This window comes from Nilaparvata lugens, chromosome 9 (assembly GCF_014356525.2).
Source record: "Nilaparvata lugens isolate BPH chromosome 9, ASM1435652v1, whole genome shotgun sequence".
NCBI lineage: Eukaryota > Metazoa > Arthropoda > Insecta > Hemiptera > Delphacidae > Nilaparvata > Nilaparvata lugens.
In genome coordinates this window covers 11,040,581-11,062,869 of record NC_052512.1, presented here as the reverse complement: position 1 = coordinate 11,062,869, position 22,289 = coordinate 11,040,581, and the positions used below count along the sequence as shown (strand labels likewise).

The following is a 22,289-nucleotide window of genomic DNA, read 5'->3' as shown; positions in this document are numbered from 1 at the left end:
GTGGGGCCTTCAATGCCCATAATAAAAATGGTATAAATTATATTCATTGGAAATCATTAATTTATGTACTGATACAAAATCTATCTCATGTACTATAGTTTTAAGATCAATATTCACTTGAATTGTAATTATTATAAAAAATAAAAATCTTTTTTTTTGGAATACTGTTGAAAATCCATAGAAAATGAAAGGGACATGCTAGAATAATGTTTCTCCACAACTGCGCATAAAAAAAATTCACATACCCAATTCTCCTCGTAAAGGAGCTTATTTTTGAGGAAAATCTACTTTTTCCCTCGCTAACCATCTGCGCATGCGCAGTAGATTTTCTTTACGCTCGCTAATCATTTGCGCAGGCTCAGAAGAGTTTCTTTACGCTGGCTAATCAGCTGATGATAAGCAGCTCGCCAAAAGTAGGTCAGATCTTAACCAATAAAGTCGGTAATTGTACCGGTTCTGCACTATGCAGCCATGATGGATGTCAGTGAAGACGAATTATTATTAACTCCGCCAGATATAATTAATCTAACAGGTTTGGGCAGTTTTTGAAAAAAATTTTGTATGTAATTCGCGCGTAATGCTTCTTTATCGCTCTTGCAAAATTATCACGCTCCGCTTCGCGTCGTGTGATAACTGTTTTGCGCGAGCGATAAGGTCGCGCATTACGCTCTTAATACATAAAAATCTATTTTCACTCACATGAATTTTTTTACAGCTCGCAGCTATTACACAGCACTTGAGTATGATTTTTACAACTAAAATTATTGCATTTAGAACATTCGATTGTTGTTTTGGTGTCCTTTAGCCTTGGGCAAAGTGCAAATCTTGCTGATGATTGATTTGCGGCTGCTGCTTGTGGTTGTTGGGGAATATAGACTCCTATCTGTTCAGAAATGGAGACCCTTATACTTCTTCTGAGTGTAGGAATTTGAAGCCTTCGGAGCATGAAAGGTTTCATCATGGGAATGTGCAACTTGCGCCCAGCGGTCAGAATGTGTTTGGGCACTCACAGATTGAACGTAACAAAGTGAACGTTCGTGACGTCATCACGAGTGATGCCAATTCGCTCTCACTAGCAGCTGACATTACGTTCCCCGACTGAAGGAGCGAAATTCGAATTCACTACATTATCCTAAGGATGCTTCAAGCAAAACACTACTGTATTATGACAACATATAATCCAAGCTAATGAGATACATATTTCTATCATATTACATTCTAATTGATATTGAAAGATTGGGCAAGAACCATGATTGTACGAACACATTAGAAGATACAGTCATCTTGAATGAAAAGTTTCTAGCAGACACATTATCGTCTCAATCATTCATTGTAATGTTTTGACTCTTAATTTCTGGATATTGTTTCAATGACAAAGACAATTTGGGTGATAGATAAAGATATATTTTTTGAATACTTAAAACCTTCATACACTAATAACTATGGACCTCCGTCACTCAGCGTAGCAAACATATCAACAATGTTCATTTTCTCACTCATGGTGACAGCCTGAAAGAGTCAATATGTGCTAATTATCGAAAAGTTGATGGGGTGGTGTGGTTTTGACAAACCGGGGGATTCCCGGTCGTCAACCTCTTCAACATACTGTCAGAGCTGGAAACTCGATGTATTCATGATTGCAAAATTCGTCACAAGTTGAGATAAATCAATGGATCACTTTTGGAGTCGAATAGGAAAGGAATGGTCGTTATAAAGAAGATGGTTGTCGGAAAGTTTATATACCGTTATCACTTCCAGAGAGAGTTAGAGAGAGAGACAGACAAATAATGTGACTGGCAGTGATGACGTCAAGACGTAAACGGTGTACGTGTGTATCGGAGCCATGTATCACTCCCATTTGACCGCTGGGCGCTAGTTGTGTATGTCCTTGATCGTCTCTTCTCCAAATTGCAGAGGGAAATCGCGTCATGATGGAACTTTTTCTTCTGAATTTGTCAGATTGTCTCTGACTACTATGTACGCATTCAAACATGCAGAATTCAAAATCCCATAAAACATACAAAGAGGCCAGCGTCTTGTTTTCCTATTAACTGTATATTTTGCAGACATCTGATCGAAGAGATCCACATCTCCTTCGGTTCCATTATAAAAGTGGATTATCTCTGGCTTCTGCTCACCTTTCATGAAAGTGCGACCTTCATGCATGTTGGATAAGAGCAAACATTTCTACTCTTTTTGGGTACAAATGATACCAATGTTAGTTCTCTATCGAAAATGAACATAGAAGTCTCTACCTTGAGACCCTTCACCTGGATGAGTTCTGAAGGAGTTTCTCTCTTTTTTTCTCAAAGTCCCAACCATACTCAACTTATGATTCTGTAGCATTGACTTGAATAAAGGGACAGATGAAACCCAATTGTCAACTGTGATGTTCCTGTTGATGTTGTGAAATTGTTTCAGGCAGTTTCTCAACAAAATAATCAGCTTTTGGTTTATCATTGTAATTCATTTTTTCCCTGTGAAGGGTATGGCATCAATCAAGTATCCATTTGAAGCGTTACACATCATTACAATTTTTAGCCCATATTTTGCTGGCTTACTAGGTATTTTGAATCCACACTTGCCCCTGTATGCTAGTAACTGCTCATCTATTGTGCAATATGCTCCTGGGGTTTAAGAGTCTCGACAATAAATTCTGTATGAACATTTCTCATTTGTCCCTGATTGGGGCAAAAGGGTAAATTTTTTTCTAGCTGATCTTGTATTCTTGTCATCAAACTGAACACAATTAGTTAGTAACTTGAAACGCTTCTCCGGCATCACATTTCTTATTATCCTCAAGCCTCTAAAATCATGCCAAAGATGCTCAGATTGATTGATTGATTGAGTACTTTATTTATGTACATTACAATATATACTGGCTTATACACTCATACAATAGCTTACAATACAGCAAAGTTCTAGATGAATCTACATGGCATAAACTAAGAAAAAATTTATTGAACTGTAGAATGATATAAAAAGAAAATCAATTTGGAATAACTATACAAGATGATATTTTAATGCATCTACATAAATTGGCGGAGTTTTGGACATTCCAATGTCCATTCTTCGGAAAGAATATTAAAAATATCCTTCCCATTAACTCTCTACCAGGAGAGAGTGAGAGAGAATGAGAGAGAGATTAGATTAGATTGGAGTTCTTTATTTATGTATTGTAATGGGCTTCCTGGGGGGTTACCTCTTGTAATGATCTCCACGTTGTTTGAGGTTCACCTCCGCCCGGGAGCAGGAAGGCCAATACAAAGAAAGAGTGGAATGAGTCCGGAGTAATCGGTCTGGGAGGTAGTTATTCTCTCCTTTCAACTCGATTACACCGTCTTCATAGAACTCAAAAAAAATATAAAGGTAATATCCAATCACAAATGATGGAATGTGGTGTAACGTGGCGTTTGCGAATATATCAATAAGCTCAACACTTCCGGCTGACTCCCACAGCCAAGAATATAGTTCAGGGAGACCTTCGCTCGTCTTATAACTATACCTTGTGAGTTTGCCAAACACGGGATAAAATGAATTGCTATAAGTTGATAATAAACTGCAAATATAATGCGCACAAAAAATCCACACTCTATACAAAAAATCACAGTCTAATGTGTACAACACATTCAACACTGTGATGATAATTTGAAGAGTTACAATATTTAAAGTTTTTAGCAGGATATTTGATTGAACAAAGTCCAGATATTGAATTGGAGAGATTTGATAATATTTGAAAAATAAGTTAATCACTAGCCTTGAGCGACTGAGACTCAGGGGGCTAGCGTGGAAAGCAAGGAATGAGATTACAATTAATACAAATTTCATGTATTGTCGGAGACTCTCAGTTTCGAATAATTCGTCGCTTTGTTATATTTTATCGATGCACTGCACTGTGCATTGGGCCAAATACAAAATGATGAAATGAAATTACTCACTCGATGCCTTTGGATGAAAATTGACTGGACCTCGAATATGGATCGCTCACGTTGTGGCACAGGCAGAGTGTCGGCGGCTAAGTTCGGTGACGTTTTAATTTTTTATATTTCACTTCACTCCGTAATTAATCAAAAATATATAAGAGACGTTATTTGGTGCTGATTTACAGTTTTTTGGACATTTAAAACAATGAAACGGGGAACATTCAACCATGGTTGTTTACCGCTAGATGATCATCTGTGAAGTGGTTATTCTTGAAGATACTTAAGTTCATACACCCTTGAATAAATAAATCCGGGCTTCTGATAGGTTGATTTAATTCAAAATGGCTTTCGTCACAATGACGTTTGCAAATAAAGAAAGTAGTTCCCAGATGTAGTGATTCAAAATCAGCAATTTACATAAATTTGAAACCGGGATATTTTTTAATACAAACAAAAGTTGAACCTCTTATCACTAGAACATACCGTATGAAGCTAGCTTCTCCCTTATCAGACATCACATTCACGTGGTGATTACAAGAATCACCGACCCACGATAACATTGGCACAAGCCATGTGATACAGTGATGTTAAGTGCGAGGAAAAAAAATAATTACAATAAATACATTTTAATTCTACGAAAGAAAATAAAGCAATAGCAAAGGGATGCTAATTTTGATAATAACGGTACAAAGATAAGCGCTTGACAGGTGATTGTGTGCTTATAACCACAATTCAACTACTATATACCGGTGAGTAAACACAACTTTAATTTATTTATTTTATTACATGTTGTCTTTCAATATTTTCTAATTCAACATCTTCAATATATTTTATAAATTCAAATATGAAAAATAAAGAACATTCTTCTCGTCTTATTGACAGGTAAATAATTTATGAGGCTGTGCTCCTTTGACATATTTTAAAAACATGTTGACTAAATAAGGGTTAGTTTACTAATAATTCCTATTCATAACAATAATTTTATATGGAGAAGAGTGCACAATAAATTCATTATTATATATAAATGACATACAAGATAAGATACATAGTGAAACATTATAAACATAAGGTGAGATAATAGCAGTAGTTATATTAGCTAGGTTTTGTATTGGTTTACAACAGCTTCTCATGATAGAAATATTTCTATTTTCTATAATTTGATTTTCCTACAATTCATTTGTCAATTTTAGTTCTTTAAAAAGAAGGATATCGTGACAGTATGTTACAATATTTACTGGCTTATACACTAATTAACATTAAATGACGGTATTGCTAATTATTCAACAGTTTTCACAAAGTTTTAATGAGAAAAGATTGAATGCAGTAAAAATAACGATAATATGATATTGTGATGTAACTTCATACATCGGCGGTGTTTTAACAAATAAATGTAGATTCTCTGGAAAACGATGTTGAATAAAATCCTTCCCATCAACACACGACAGAGAAAAAGAGATAGATTGATTGAGAGAGAGGGAGAAAGAGATTGATTGATTGATTGAGTACTTTATTTATGTAGATTACAATATATACTGTCTTATACACTTATATACAATAGCTTACAATACAGCAAAATTATAGATGAATTTACATGATATAGACTAAGAAAATAATTATTGAACTGTATATGATATGAAAAAGCAATTTGTAATATGATAACTATAGATAATAATTATATTGTTATGCATCTCCATAAATTGGCGGAGCTTTGGACATATCAATGTCCATTCTTTGGAAAGAATATTAAAAATATCCTCCCCACTAACTCTCTACCAAAAGAGAGAGAGAGAGAGGAGAGAGAGAGTGATTGACAGAGAATAGAATAGAGTTAGTATGACTACCTTTTTTTGACCTTGAAGGTTAGGGCGCAGTCGGCTCTCTATTATAATCACAATCAACCCTGCTGAGTGGGAAAATGTGAGTTAGAGAGAGAGAGTGTGTGTGAGTGAGAGGGGGGGTGTGAGTGGGTTAGTGGAAAAATGTGAAGTAAAGGGAGTTATAGTGAGTGTATGTGAGTGGAAAAGTGTGAGGAAGAGATAGAGAGAGAGCGGACGAGAGAGAGAGAGCGTGATAGAGAGAATAAGATAGAGTGAGAGAGAGGGAGTGAGAGTGTTAGGTTGTGATAGGATGAGTGGAGAAAGAGGAGGCTGTGGATAAACTACCGCTACAGAAACCACACTCAGTTATCAGAGAGCTGTGTCACACTCTAAGGGCCTCAATGCTCACTAAACTATGTCTGAAATACGTACAAGATGAAGAATAAGGAGGTGATGAAGATGGAGGTGAAGAAGAAGAAGAAGAAGAAGAAGAGAAGAAGAAGAAGAAGAAAAAGAAGAAGAAGAAGAAGAAGAGAAGAAAAGGTGGAAGTTGAAAAGAGACAGCGAATAGATAGAAGTAGAAGTCAAAATAAAGAGAAATGGACAAGATATTAAGCCATTAGATGAGGAAGAAAGAGTGAGAGAGTGAGATAAAATAAAGATAGAATATGTGAGAGTGATAGAAGTGAGCACAAGTTTAATGTTAGTATTTTACTAATCTTCTCACAACTCAGTGTCATTTGTAACACACATAAATTATTAATGAAGTCATGTGACATCGATGAAGTTAGAAAGAGGCAGAATAGAATGATGTTGAAGACAAGAGAAGGAGAAATGGACAAGATATTAAGGCAGTAACCTTAGGAAATGTTTGGAAAGTGTACGTTTTTTGTGCAGCTTAGCGGGAGATTTTTTTCATAATTATTGTGATGAAATTATGAAATTCTTAATGAAAGGCTTCTTAATAAAAATCTACCGGACCAAAAACGTTCAAATTTGGTAGGTAATGAAAGGCTTCTTAATAAAAATCTACCGGACCAAAAACGTTCAAATTTGGTAGGTATGTTCAGTTGGCCCTTTAGAGGCGCACTAAGAAATCTTTTGGCAATATTTTAACTCTAAGGGTTGTTTTTAAGAGTTTGAAGTTCGTCTTTTAGCATGTATATTCTTCTTCTCTCAATCTCTTAATTATAATTGAAATTTCCATATCATATGTTACTATAGAACTATAATCTAGAGAGAGTACCTCTTCGAAACAGTTGTTAACTACTTGCAACTTAATTAATAATTTTGTCAAGTTGGCATTAAGTTGAATTGACTTTGTTAGGTTGGCACCAAGTTGAAGATCTAAATGCTTTTATCGCGGAAAAATTGATTGGGCACTACTACTTCAATCCTGGGAATATCATATTACTAGCCGTCAGGCTCGCTTCGCTCGCCATATCCGTTTAGCCGGACGTTTAGTCTGGACCCCCGACTGGATTGTCCTGACATATGATAAAAATGCTCAAATGAAAAATGCAGGCGAGCAAAGCGAGCCTGCTGATCTCATTCTTGGACGATTCAGTCGGGGGTCCAAGGGGCGGAGCCCCCTGGCTAGACGGATATGGCGAGCGAAGCGAGCCTGACGGCAAGTGATTCAATATTCATGTATCAAGTACTCTTATTCGTTCTCTTATCCACCTATGGAATATGTGTCCAATAATTATTCATGTTCACCCTGAATGTTTTTATATCACTGGATATTATTATAGTAATTACATTTGAATATTTATAATCTGGTGAAACTGTAAACTACACCGAAAACTACGTTGTGGAGCACGGGTTCATGAATACTAGTTCAAAATAGATAATAGATACTAGTAGAAAAAATACGGGTCGAAAAAAAACTCAGTAGACCATTATAAACTGAAGGTAGTCTTCACCGATTACCTACTTATAGTCAGTCTCTTGTCTCTCAGTGACTCTCCTATATTGAAGGCGATTTTCTGTTTCTTTGAGGAAAAGCGATTGTTACCGCATATTATAATGATATTTACCGCACACAAATTGGATCAGCAATACTATTGACGGTGAGTAGGTCCGTGTGTATCCCTGTGATCGCTCCAAGTCCACTCTTCTTCTTCTTCGACAACTCGTTGTTGTTGTTCTTCTCCTTCTTCTTCTTCTCCTTCTTCTTCTTCTTCTTCTTCTTCTTCTCCTCCTTCTCCTCCTTCTTCTCCTTCTCCTCCTTCTCCTCCTCCTCCTGATTTCACAATGCACAGTCCATAATGCAATTTCACTAGAACATTGATAACCCCCCTCCCTATCGAGACCGTTGGCATGGCCGGAGCACCAGAATGGACGGATTAAGGGATAAACTCGTTTATTTATCTAGGAGCATACCACGAACATCAAAATATTAGATAAATAATAATTAAGAGAAAAAACGAAATAATACCGAACAAGTTTTGCATTACTGTATCTTTATTTGCCAAAAAATTAATACTTTACAAAAATTCGAAATACACAACACTCTAACAAGAACACAATATTTCAAAGTAAGAAATAACACAAAATAGAGCTTGACTAATCATGAAAATCCAAGATGAAAGTAGAATTTTTTAGACAACACCAGAAAAAGAAAGAATCTTGCCCACTGGTGAGAGTATCTATATAAATGAATAAAAACAATAACTTGGAAAAAGTATCAACTAAAAAGGATGAACTAGTAAATATATAGATAGTAGAAACAATGAGAAACAAAATTTAATGAGAATTTTTATCATTAATGACGATGAGAGTGTGATAAAGATGAAGATTAGAAATAGCACAGGCTCAGCCTAGTTTTTCCTCCAATAGTCATGATTATATTATATTATCTTGTAGCCTACTATAAATGTATGAATGAATGAATTAGAGAAATTGAAACTGATAGAAAATACAAATTAGAAAGTTCACGTAGGAAGATGGAAGGTGAAGTGTAATGCAGTTACCAGAAACAAGAAGGGAGCTGGTGGTGAAGCAAGCTGGTTGGTTGCTCGCCCTGGCGCTGTAATATTTAAGGGCGTTTTAATTAGGAAAGGGAGAAAGTTGACCGATTTATTCCCTCGTCGGCTGACAGTGCAATCAGAAGTTGGTCTCCCACTGTGGGCAGAGGGTCGTTTTTTCCCACTGCAGGGAATTTATGGCTGTTGTAGTTTTGCACCGTTTAGCCCGGCTACCATAGAACAAACCTGCACAAGAAGTTATCAGCAATTTTCCAAAGGAAAAACAAAGATTTGTTGATGCTATTCTGAGTGTAATTTTGTCTCAAGTATTGTAAATTATTAAATACTGGATTGTTGAGTATAAAATATTCGAGTTGAATGGAGCGATCTGGTAATAATGTATCAATAGAAACTATGGGCACGTTAAATTGTCCCGGCTGAAGTATGACAGTCGTATGGCCCATTGACGGCTTGTATTTAGGCAAGGTGGAACTTCCGTCAGCGGCAATAAACGATCTGGCAATAATGTATCAACATAAACTATGGGCACGTTAAATTGTCCTGGCTGAAGTATGACAGTCGTAAGGCCAATTGACGGCTTATATTTAGGCCCGTATTCACCAGAAAATAGAACTGAGTTCTACAGTCAGTTGAAACTTACTCAACAAAAACTGACAAAATCGGAATTCACCACAGCCGTTCTAGATCACGTGACCAGTCAAGGCTCGTTTGAAACTTACTCACCGATTTTGGTCAGTTAATCATCAGTTGAATGCAGAAAACTGTATTGTGGAATGCGCTTTCAGAAAATGGCGCCAATGTTTACTATAAATTGACATTGAGGTTATAGCACAGAAAAGAGAAATATCAAATAATAACTTATCAAAATAGTATGTCATTAATATGGACCAGATTTTTGAAGTCATAGTAAAGTAATATTCTCAATTTGAGTAGGATCCCCAATCACACCCACCGTCAAATTACCTTTGTGTGTGAGATATTAAGCCGTTCTCGGTCTTTTCACCCACTCTGTATAACGGGTGACCCAGAATAACGGGAACATTTGAAAACGCCATAAAACATTAGTGGGAAGGGCAAGAATGATTATATTCAATGTAAAGTTCAAGACTTGCCATTTGAGAATTATCAATAAAATCTATCACTTTTTGACAATACTTCTTCAAGATTGCTTCTTCCTGGACGAATACACTCTTGAAATCTCTGTTGAGATTCCTGAACGATTACTGCAACATTTCAGATGGGATATTATCAATTTCATTTTGGATTGTCTGATATGATCCAACCACAGTTATTGGTCAAGTTGTGAAAACGATAGATTTGAGATAGCTCCACAAACAGGAAGTCGCAGGTGGACAGATCAAGGAACCAGGAAACTCAGATGTTACAGGGATCAATGAGGAATCATCAACACAGATTTCAAGAGCGTATTCGTTCAGGAGGAAGCCATCTTGAAAAATTGATTGTCAAAAAGTTATTGATGTTATTAATAATTCTTAAATGGAAGTCTTGAACTTCACATTAGTTTGAATGAAATCATTTTTGCCCTACCCACTAATGTTTTCAAATGTATATGAATGATAGATGGAAAAATGCTGGGAATCGCTGATTTCAGGCTTATTTTCGCATGATCTCAAATCACGCTAGACACTAAATTTTTACATGTAGGCTGAACCTATTCAACTACTTTGAACATTTTCTGTAAATTATTTTTTAAAAAACAGAGGGAAAACATCAAAATGCTGAGGAGAAGCCAAATAATTGCTAATTGTCGGTGTATCCAAACCTTTTCTATAGATAAACTGTAGACATTAGCTGAACCTGTATACCAAATTTGAACGTTCTTTGGTGATTCGTTTCTGAAAAATCATAGAAAACACAAATAACCTGTCGAATTTGAGCGTTTCTTTGACGGTATTTCAAAGCCCTTCTAAGACAGCGTTTTCACAACTTGATATACTGAATTATTAGAACATTTATGTTAATTCTCCTTTCGGAATCGCAGAAAAATGCTTTAAAACTTGAGAAAATCTTTAGGAAACCGCTGATTTTAGGCGATCTCCAGCATTATTTCAAAGCACTACAAATAGCTCTTCATTTCCACACTTCAGCTGAGTTTCTATACCAAATTCGGGAATTTGCTGTTCATTTGTCGTCGAAAAAGCTGATAAAAACGCAGGAAATTGAAGATTTCGGGCGTATCTGTCAATGTCCCCTCATTGAATTCTTGGTGCGCCTCTTCTGGTATGAGAACATACATGACATTTATATAGAACATTTTTGGTCCAGTAGATTTTTAGTTCTGCTGATGAGTGAATGCCCCACTCCACAAGCCAATAGGCAGAAGAAGTATTGGTAGACCGAGGAAGAGATGGACGCCGGGACAGGCTTGAAAAGCCTAATCCATGACGATGATGATGATGATTGATGAGTGAGTGAGTGCCATGTTGAAATGAATTTCTCAGTGTTTCCAATTCCTTATCCTTCGTAGAAATGATTATTATCTCATAATTTGATTCAATTTGTGAATAATATATTATTTTTTCCAACAGGTCAACACCATTTTGGACCTAAACCCTACTTCATACACCCGATTCAAAACGTGACTGTTAACACTGGAAGGGAAGCTGTTCTCACATGTGCTATCGAAAATCTTGGAGAACACAGGGTGAGTAGTTTTATCTGATTTTCTCTTTTTATCACATTGTGACACATTTATATTTTTAGACTCCACATCTGGTACTGTCACACAACATCCAACTTCCAGTATAATTATTGTTCTTCCATGTGTTTACAAGTTTGTGTTTCTTCAATGGTTCCAAATTTTTAAAGATAACTCGAAAGTATTAGTTTCAAGTGGTAATTGAGTAGAATATTACTCATCAATTAATTAATTCAAGTCATCCAAATTCAAAATCTATAGTTTTCATGTTCATTTTGGACTAAAATTTTATAAAAATTGGACACGTGAAATTCTAACCTTATCTTGGACTCTGTCACCTATAACTTTGTAAGAAAAATAGTACAAGGACTACCTTATTATTTTATCTTCTATAATGTTATTGCATTAGTGTCATTTGCATTGTAAATGAATAAATAAATGTACAGTCCAGGTCCTGTAGCTTTGCCTTTCGGTGGAGGGCCACTGGACTACAATACTACCCGCTTAGAAACATCCAACATTTTCAAAATATATCTGTCCATGATCAGCATGCTCTTTTGTATCTTCTCAAAAGCAACTTGTTGCATCCGAGAAGATACACAAGGAGCTTCAATATATTATTTTTCCATAAGATAAATGTATCTTTCCATAGAGTTCTCAGCATCAGACAGTTATATATATATATGTGTTAACTTAGTTTTAGTAATTCATATTAAGAAGTACAAATTCTACCGATATAATTTTTCACAACACCAGAATTGGAAATCTAAATTTTCTTCTCGTTCCCAGAATGAACACAGCTTTTGGTCAGAGATCTGTACAATATTTAGGTCCTAGAATTCACAATAAAATCCCACAGATCGCAAAGGACGATAAATAAGAATAGATTTAAATGAGCAGTACGGAATTGGTTATATGATACTGGCATTTACCAGAGGAACTCATTGTAAATGATATTTATAATATATTCATAAGTATTATTTCTACCTTTAATAACTAACAAACCTTTATAACTAAAATTACTAACTAAATTCCTTATACATGTTTTAAAAAAAGGAATCTTATGATCACCCCGACACATATTATTGTAGTGGGGTATCATGACTGGAACTAAGATTAGTATTAGCAACTTTTGTATGTATAATATAATAATTATTGTGTAAATGTTTTGTCAGTAAACTCCTCTGGTTGCATTTCATTGGCAATCAGATAAATTATTATTATTATTATTATTATTATTATTATCATTATTATTATTATTATGAGCATCAAATGATCTTTTGAATCTTCTCAAAAGCAACGAGTTGCATCTGGAAAGATACACATGGAGATTTTTCTAGTTACGACCTTTTAGCACAACTCAGCCTATCAGCTGACATTCGTTCAACATGCTCTTACATTGTTGGTGATACGTTGCAACTCTCTAATTCATGAAAAATTATTGTGGGAGCTTTCTCCATCTAGGGATCCAGGGTCTTTGAAGCCTCATGTTTTTGCAAAACCGTGTATTACCCCGTGTATGTAGCCTACGTGTCTGTATGCCTGTATGTGTGTATGTACCTTGCCTGAATGCGGTTTCAAAGTCACAGAGGCAAAGCTGCGGGACGCGTACATTATTGTACAGAGTGGATCAATTATTATACCACCCAACCACAATTGAACATATGTTGTATCGAGGAATCTTCAAGATGTGGAAATGTCTGTAGCGTTAGCAGGTAACCTTATGTGAGACTGGTGCAGATAAACCGTGTGTGATAACCTTATGTGCAGATAACCCTTGCTACGCAAGGATGCAACTGAATCAGTCTGAAGAGAAAGGGAACATGTCAAAAATCAGAATTTTTCAGGGGAGAGAAAAAACCGATTACAGATAAAAGTATTGATAATTTCAAGATTGTTTTTTGTCATTAGGGTGCAAACTCTTCCAAGACAACAATTTTGATCCAGTATAAGCACTTATATAAGATTCACCCCTTAAAATTGAGTTTTTTTTTGTCAATTTCCTCTTACTCATGATGATATTATAAATTATCACTCTTCAACTTTTACAATAAACACCTCAACCGAAAGCAATTTAGCCTCAAAGCAACGCGTGAATCAAAGGTGACCTAACAATAGCATAAAAATCACAACTGACAAACAGTTGAATTTTGAATGTTCGGGGTTGAAAGGAAACATGTGTGTCATGACTAGTTCCCTTTCACTCCAGTACAGCAAAAATACTATATCTGTTTCTCGTATAAAGAGAATGCTGACATGTTCCCTATCAGCTCCAATCGATGTATCCCACAGTAAACAACTCATTTCAACCATAAAAAAATGAAAAATTTTGACATGTTCCCTTTCTCCTCAGGGCGATTCAATTAGAAACTGGGCAAACTGAAAACTTAACTTGATGGAATCTTGAAGAATTTGAATTAGGCTAGGTTTATGACTATCCTGAATTAGTAAAGAATCTCTATGCAAAATTTCAAGTTAATGAGGCTAGTAGTTCACGTGATAATACGTCAATCGTGAACTCTCTATCCCGTACGTGTGTGTGTGCTTGTCCTTTAAACTTCTATTATTATACAATTCTCAAAAATATTTATTGATTAGGTAACTACATCTTATCCTCTTTCTTTTCAAAATTTTTCCTATTCAAAATCTTCTTATTTGCTATCGGATTTTCCCCACTTTTCTTTTTTCTCTTTCCCAGGTATTGAATACTGTTAGACCTACACAGGTCCTTTACCCTCATATCCATAATTATCCACTATACATAAAATAAACAAATTTCATCTTTGATTCCAATTCTTACTGTATTGATTCTCTTCAGTAGCTTGTCTATTATTTAGTTTTAATTATTTTTCGCTTTTTCTTTCAGCAGTGAAGTGATTGAGTTTATTGAAAAACACTTATTTTTGAAAAGACTTTTATTATTCAATATCTCTCATATTTATTACATTTTATTGTCATTTCTTGCTTCAATTGTTTTGTTATCTCTGCATATTTTGTATTGTATTGTTTGCTAACGACGTGGTTAAGTGGTAGAGTGGACATTATTGTCCAAATTTCGCCACATCAACATAAATAAAAAAGTCATTCTATTCTATTCTATACGTGTATAGTTCTTCTCTTTATCATATTATTACAGATAGATTATAGATAATCACCATATCTGGATGAACAATCTGGCATTTATCTAGAACAGTTTACATCCATAATTTGGCTTAAGCATTAAGTATTCAGTTTTCAGTAATGTTCTAAATCAAATTCAGTTACAACTTCACGTCCAAATTAATTATGCGTCGTTCGTGAACTTCCTATCCCTTACGTGTATAATACAGTTCTTCCCTTCATTATAATATAGATATGTAGCATGTGATAATGTCAGGATTCTTTATATATTTTAGAGTTCTAAGAGCTTGAACAGCCTGATAGAGGAAAAAACTTCATTGTTCATTGAACTAAATCGATGCTTCAGTTTGCGATAGCGTTTCAATGTGTTTTTATATGCTTTCCACTCTGATAAGACATGAATCCATTCAAATGGTCACGTAATCAGCCTCAAAAACTGTTGAATGACTTAATCTATCAAGAGAATGTGGAGCGCACAAACATCACGTTTCGATAAGACCCCTTCCATTACATTCGCACAGTGTCGGACTTTAGTGTGAAGTTAGACCCAATTCTCTCACAGAAATGATAGGTAGAAAATGAACGTTACACAAGCATTATTACAGTGAAAAGATTATACATTTTTCTCTCTGTCGCATCATCCAGTTAGAGATTGATGAACGTAAATCCTGGGATTCAAAATCGTTATCCCTCATATGAATCCAAATCCATTTTTTCAAATGAGAAAGTGATCATGTAATACATCAATCCGATACAGAGTTCCAAGAGAAAATGAATGGCAAAATATAGTGTGGCGCACTCACACAACTTCCCTTGCCGTTATGGAAATTGATCACCTGACGCTAGTGTCAGGATCAAAAGACGGGGCGCGACAGTCGAGACCGACGACATTCGAGGCCTACGACCGTAGAGGACTGTTTTACAGTGCTCTACGGTCGTAGGCCTCGACTGTCGGGAGTGTACGAAAATTAGAGTGGCCTCAACTGTCGCCTAACGCAGGCGACATTTGAGGCCACTTTTTCAGGAGTCCTCTCCCGTCGTAGGTCTCGACTGTCGGGGCTGTACAAGAATTAGAGTGGCCTCAACTGTCGCCTAACGCAGGCGACATTTGAGCCTCTTTTTCAGGAGTCCTCTACCGTCGCTGGCCTCGAATGTCGCTGGTCTCGACTGTCTGGCCTGTACAAAAATTAGAGACTCGCTTGCAGCAGGCGACAGTTGAGGACACATCCTACTGTGATTCCAGACAAAAAACATTTTAAATTGATTATAACTTCTTCCTTCATAAAAAAAGCATATGAACTTTGAAGGTGGATAGTGCTTATCCTTGAAGGATTTTCAGAACGATCATCTTTGTGAAGAATTACAGCTTGATCAGTCAAGTATTTCAAGCGTGATGAGCTCACATACAAACAGACAGAAAGACAGACACCATCTCGTCTTATAGATGGATAGAAGATAGATAAATATTTAGATTTGTCAATAAAGGAGGCATAATGCATAAGGAGTCCTCTTTTTCAGGAGTCCTCTGCCGTCGCAGGTCTCGACTGTCGGGGCTGTACAAAAATTAGAGTGGCCTCAACTGTCGCCTAACGCAGGCGACATTTGAGGCCACTTTTTCAGGAGTCCTCTGCCGTCGCAGGTCTCGACTGTCGGGGCTGTACAAAAATTAGAGTGGCCTCAACTGTCGCCTAACGCAGGCGACATTTGAGGCCACTTTTTCAGGAGTCCTCTGCCGTCGCAGGTCTCGACTGTCGGGGCTGTACAAAAATTAGAGTGGCCTCAACTGTCGCCTAACGCAGGCGACATTTGAGGCCACTTTTTCAGGAGTCCTCTGCCGTCGCAGGTCTCGACTGTCGGGGCTGTACAAAAATTAGAGTGGCCTCAACTGTCGCCTAACGCAGGCGACATTTGAGGCCACTTTTTCAGGAGTCCTCTGCCGTCGCAGGTCTCGACTGTCGGGGCTGTACAAAAATTAGAGTGGCCTCAACTGTCGCCTAACGCAGGCGACATTTGAGGCCACTTTTTCAGGAGTCCTCTGCCGTCGCAGGTCTCGACTGTCGGGGCTGTACAAAAATTAGAGTGGCCTCAACTGTCGCCTAACGCAGGCGACATTTGAGGCCACTTTTTCAGGAGTCCTCTGCCGTCGCAGGTCTCGACTGTCGGGGCTGTACAAAAATTAGAGTGGCCTCAACTGTCGCCTAACGCAGGCGACTTTGAGGCCACTTTTTCAGGAGTCCTCTGCCGTCGCAGGTCTCGACTGTCGGGGCTGTACAAAAATTAGAGTGGCCTCAACTGTCGCCTAACGCAGGCGACATTTGAGGCCACTTTTTCAGGAGTCCTCTACCGTCGCTGGCCTCGAATGTCGCCGGTCTCTACCGTCGCTGGTCTCGACTGTCGCAGGACTCTTCTGTCGTTTGCCTCGTTCGACATCGACCCATCAAAAGATAGTCAAAGATTGAGCCAGCTGGTGACAGGACAATAACGCTGGATATACACGTGATCTGCTTTCTCTTCATAGTGAATCATTTAATAGAATCAACAGTTGCCAACAGTTTGCAATTGAAATAATCACCTTTTCTCAAATTTCAAGCTTATTTTCAATTTTAGGTGAAAATGTTGCTGGACATTAATTGAAGAGATTTCCATGCTCAATCTTTTCCACTCGAAATTTTCCGTTTAAATTATATCTGAGACCTGATAATTGGAAATCTAGAATCAAACTTTGCATAGATGAGGCGGAGCTCCTGGAATTTTTACAGATATGGAACTTGTGGCATTTGATGTAGCTTATCAATGACTATTTTAGGTATAAATTTGATCAAAATCGTTGAAGCCATTTTCGAGAAAATCGCGAAAAACCCTTTTTTGACAACATTTTCGCCATTTTAGCCGCCATCTTGAATCGCATTTGATCGAAATTGTTCGTGCCGGATCCTTATAGTGTAAGGACCTTAAGTTCCAAATTTTAAGTCATTCCGTTAATTAGGAGATGAGATATCGTGTACACAGACGCATACTCATACACACACACACACACACACACACACACACACACCACACACACACACACACACACACACACACACACACATAATATACAGACCAATACCCAAGAACCATTTTTTTGGACTCAGGGGACCTTAAAACGTATAGAAATTTAGAAATTTGGATACCTTAATTTTTTTCGGAATGCAATACTTTCCTACCTATGGTAATAGGGCAAGGAAAGTAAAACCACACATTGATATCTCAACCCATATCAGGTTTTTGATATGAATGTTGCACATAAATCAACCAGTTGAAATCATGTGTCAGCGCATGAAGGACCGAACGTCTGTGTGATAACCTTTAAATAGCCTCAGCTGATGTTATGGATGAATGAATGGAAAAACTGTAGTGATGCATGCAATGAATTTTTCAACTGACAAAATGATAGATCACAATTTTTTATACACTATCAATGTTATTTGTTATATTCTGTAGACTTACTAAGTTCTATAGACTTACTAAACACTAAACTATACTCCGGACCGCATAACTTCTCCCGTGAGGCGGTGAAGATCCAGTAGGGGAAGCAAGCTGTCCGGCTGAATGTGACCCCTCACCACATGAACTCTCTGCCTCAAAAACTGAAATTAAACCACTCTCCTCATTTCCAAGTAACAAGAGAATCCAAGTAACAAGTTATACGGTCTGGACTATAATTATTAATCCGCACAAAAAACAAAACCTACTCTAGAACATTGTACACCATTATAGTGGAGTAGGTCAATTTCCACACAACACTGAACATGTAGAGGACACATTATGAGAAATTTTCATTGTAGCTAACTATTGTATGTAATTGTAATCTATTTAATATTTTCTGTAGAAGTTTCAGTTTATTGGGAAATACAATACAGGTTATAAATACAAATACAAATATGTTGCTAACTATAGCATTATTTATTTATTTATATGTGGATACAATAACAAATCATATAAATATGATTGGAAGGAACAACAGGCTTAGCCCAAAACTATTCCATTCCCAAATTTGATTACATGTCCAAAAAATAGTTTGTTTCTTCTGTAAGAAGTTCAAGCTCAACTTTCGTCCAAAATAAATATGAGATGCAAATTTTAAATTTAGAAAAAATAAAACACCAAATTATAGTTAAATATTACACTTAATTATCACTGCACATTGTATTAATTAAGTTATTTTATGAATTTTGAAGATCCAGTTGAAGATTATCCAGTTGAATCAGCGAAAAAATACGATATAATTATTACTCATCTACCGGATATATGCCAACCGTATACAATTTAGACTCAATCAACCATATCACAATTCATATTGAAGTGACACATGACCTCTAGCTACTTTGGACTGTTATGAAAATTAGAATTGGAACCGTTTTGGGCGTAAGTAGACTGTAGTACTTTTCTGTAAGTTCTACTGTTCACATGAGTACTAGTAGGTAGCTAGGATTTTCATAGTGTAGATCCACACTATTTTTAATATTTTGTGATGACGACAAATCACGACAGCCCAGTTAACAAATAGAAAAAATATGTAAATTAGTTGTGTGGGAAGACGGTATTTTAGACATTACGTTCAGAAAGCCCCCACTCTCCTCCAACATCCACGACTGACAAAATCGTCTGACAGCGAAGGAGATGCTATTTTAACTCACTATACAGAATACAATAAATTATTTCACCAGGAGAGCAGAATTCTAAGGAGGAGAGTGTTCTCAGAGAATACAGACTACACTCTACCAGATTCGATTGTGAATATCATTGTCAGAATTTCTCACAAAACAATTTCGAATTGTTCCATCCAATCAATACTGGTCGTTTAAAGTGAACCGTACAACAAATACGTGAGAGTTACAAGATTCAAGCGGTGTTCTCAAAATGAACTTTCTCTACGGCCAAACTCTGTTCAAGTGTGGACATTTTTTCTCTACTCCTACTCCATCTTCTACTTTTTTCCTCCTTCTTCACTATCTTCTTCTTCTTCTTCTTCTTCTTCTTCTTCTTCTTCAACATCTCCTTCTGCTTCACTTCTCTTCCTTCTTCTTTTTCTTCTACTTCTACTTTTTTCCTTCTTCTTTTTCTTCTACTTCTACTTTTTTCCTCCTTCTTCACTATCTTCTTCTTCTTCTTCTTCTTCTTCTTCTTCTCTTCTTCTTCTTCTTCTTCCTCTTCTTCTTTCCCATCATCTTCTTCTCATTCTTCTTCCTCCTCATCTTCTCCTTCCCCATCTTCTTCTTCACCACCATCTTCTTCTCCATCACCATCTTCTTCCTCATCACCATCTTCTTCTTTTTCTTCTCGTGCTGTCTTCTCTTGCACCTATTTTCTTTTTCTTCTTCTTCTCCAACTCCTCCTACTCCTTCTTCTTATTCTTCTTCTCATTCCTTCTCTTATTCTTCCCTTCTTCTCTGTTTCCCTCTTCTTCTCCTTCTCCATCTTCTTCTACTCATGTGACAGAAACAAAAACATAAAACTTCAGTTGAGACAAGGCGTGAAAACTTCATTGCAGAGCTGTGATTATTCTTAGGATCTCGGATTGTGTGAAAAGTTGAAAGCATAGTATAAGTTGAGTGATGAAGTTGAGAGGGGAATCAGTGCTACTCAGGTGGATGGAGGTAACTATATCCACTACAGTCCAATCTACTAACTATTTAGAAGGCGGTGGAAGAAGGAACGTGACAACATTGCTTCCCTATCAATTCCACTGACTCGACTCTCACTATAGGGACATATTTATGAAGAACTAGCAGTTAACCAGTGCTCCGCAAGGGTTTAATCAAAAACCTGACAAACTGAAAACTTGTCCTATTGAAATCTTGAAGAACTGAAAATCGGTTAATTAAGGCTGTGCAAAGGCTAAAAAAAAACTTTTCACTCGTGATATTTTTCAAAGTTTTTGATCTGTATATCATCAAGCTATCAAAATGAAAAATTTTTCTAGGAAAAACATTTTTTTCTGATCATTATTTTTCGAGATATGAGCGCCTAAAGTTTAAATTTTTGGGACAATATTTCAAATTCGGTACGATATAAATCCATGAGATTCAGAGGATAGATTCTTCATGGTGTTGTTGATCCAGTGAAACAAAAAGTTTCTGAAAATTTCAATTTTGAAGATAGTAATTCAATTTATTTTTGTACATTTGAGTTATTTTTGGTAAATTGAATAACTTTTCCAAAAATCGATATTTTCAGAAAACTTTTGTCCACTAGATCAACAATACCATGAAGAATCCATCCTCTGAATCTCATGGATTTATATCGTACCGAATTTTGAATGTTCTGTCCCAAAAATTCAAACTTCAGTCGCTCATATCTCAAAAAGTAATGATCGGAAAAAAAATGTTTTCCTGAGAAATTTTTTTTCATTTTTATAGCTTCATGATATATAAATCGAAAAACTTGGAAAAATATCACAAGTAGAAAGTTTATTTTTTGCCTTTTCACAGCCTCAAGAATTCATATCCCAAATTTCAAGTTAATCAGCTCTGTAGTTGAGACGTGATGATGCGTCATTCGTGAATTTCCTATCTCGTACGTGTGTGTTAGCGAATTCTTTCCTTAATTTTATTATAGACTAGTAGGTAACCTGTGCTCCACAAGTGTCTATTTTGAAACTTTATGAACTGAAAACTTGAAGAATCTAAAATAAGCCTATAACGATCCTTGGTGAGTTGAGAGTGCAAAATCTCAAGTTAATCAGTCCATTAGTTCAGACGAGATATATAAATCGAAAAACTTGGAAAAATATCACAAGTAGAAAGTTTATTTTTTGCCTTTTCACAGCCTTAAGAATTCATATCTCAAATTTCAAGTTAATCAGTTCTGTAGTTGAGACGTGATGATACGTCATTCGTAATTTTCCAATCCCGTACGTGTATAAGATGATTCTTTCCTTTATTACAGATCTCTCGCACTCAGTTCTCGTTCAACTATTATGAGGTTGATGGTGTGGATTGAGAGAGTGATTGATTGATTGATTGATTTGCTGCCTCTATTTGAAACATGGGAGGGCGAAGCTAGGGCCAAGCCGGCTCTCTCTCACATAACGCTACATATAATCCTGAGAGTAAGTGAGGAGATGAGATAGGGAGAAGGAAAGGAGTTTAGGTAGCAGGAAGGCTTCAACAAATTAAGTATAAAAAAGGAAGAAATAATGTAAGAAAATTAAAAATATCTTGGTAAGGGAAACAAATTGAGTTTCCTTGAAGAAATAACTGTGCATTAAAAACTTTCCTGGTAAGGGAAACAAATTAAGTTTCTTAGAAGGAATAACTGTGCATTATTGTGTTTCAGCTGTAATAGTCTTGATCTGAAACGAAAATGTTTTCCCCTAGAACGAGATTAATTGATTGAGTGCTTTATTCACACCAATTACAATATTTACTGGCTTATTGACCGAGCGGAGTGAGGTCTAAGATTCAAGTCGACGGTTTTGCATTTCCCTTTATGTTTGATATTGGAGCACCGATTTTCGCTCAGGAGTCCAGAAGCATAGAAGCATGATTTTGATATTAATTTCATTAATTAATTATTGATACACAGAACACGATATGTCCTTTGAAATGATTGAAGAAGGATCAACAGGCACAGCCCAAAACTGTATCTTTCTTCGAATTTTCTCGGGCGCCTCCCGTGTTTCGAATGGACACCTTTAAGCCGTCGGTCCCTGCTGCCTAAAAAGTAGTCGTTGGGTCATGTCAGAGTCTGAGGCCCTGAAAATGATCCGTTGCGACCTGAAAACTCTGACATCAGA

The 22,289-nt window shown here is 36.5% G+C and overlaps 1 protein-coding gene across 4 annotated transcripts in view; it reads left to right on the top strand.

The window, feature by feature from the left end:
* Positions 1 to 22,289, top strand: part of LOC111062730 (lachesin) — a 317,740-nt gene that overhangs the window by 138,573 nt on the left and 156,878 nt on the right. For all 4 annotated transcript variants that reach the window (XM_039435479.1, XM_039435480.1, XM_039435482.1 and 1 more), the window contains one exon: positions 11,280 to 11,395. In XM_039435479.1, the coding sequence (XP_039291413.1) occupies positions 11,280 to 11,395 (116 nt within the window). The remainder of the gene's footprint in view (positions 1 to 11,279; positions 11,396 to 22,289) is intronic.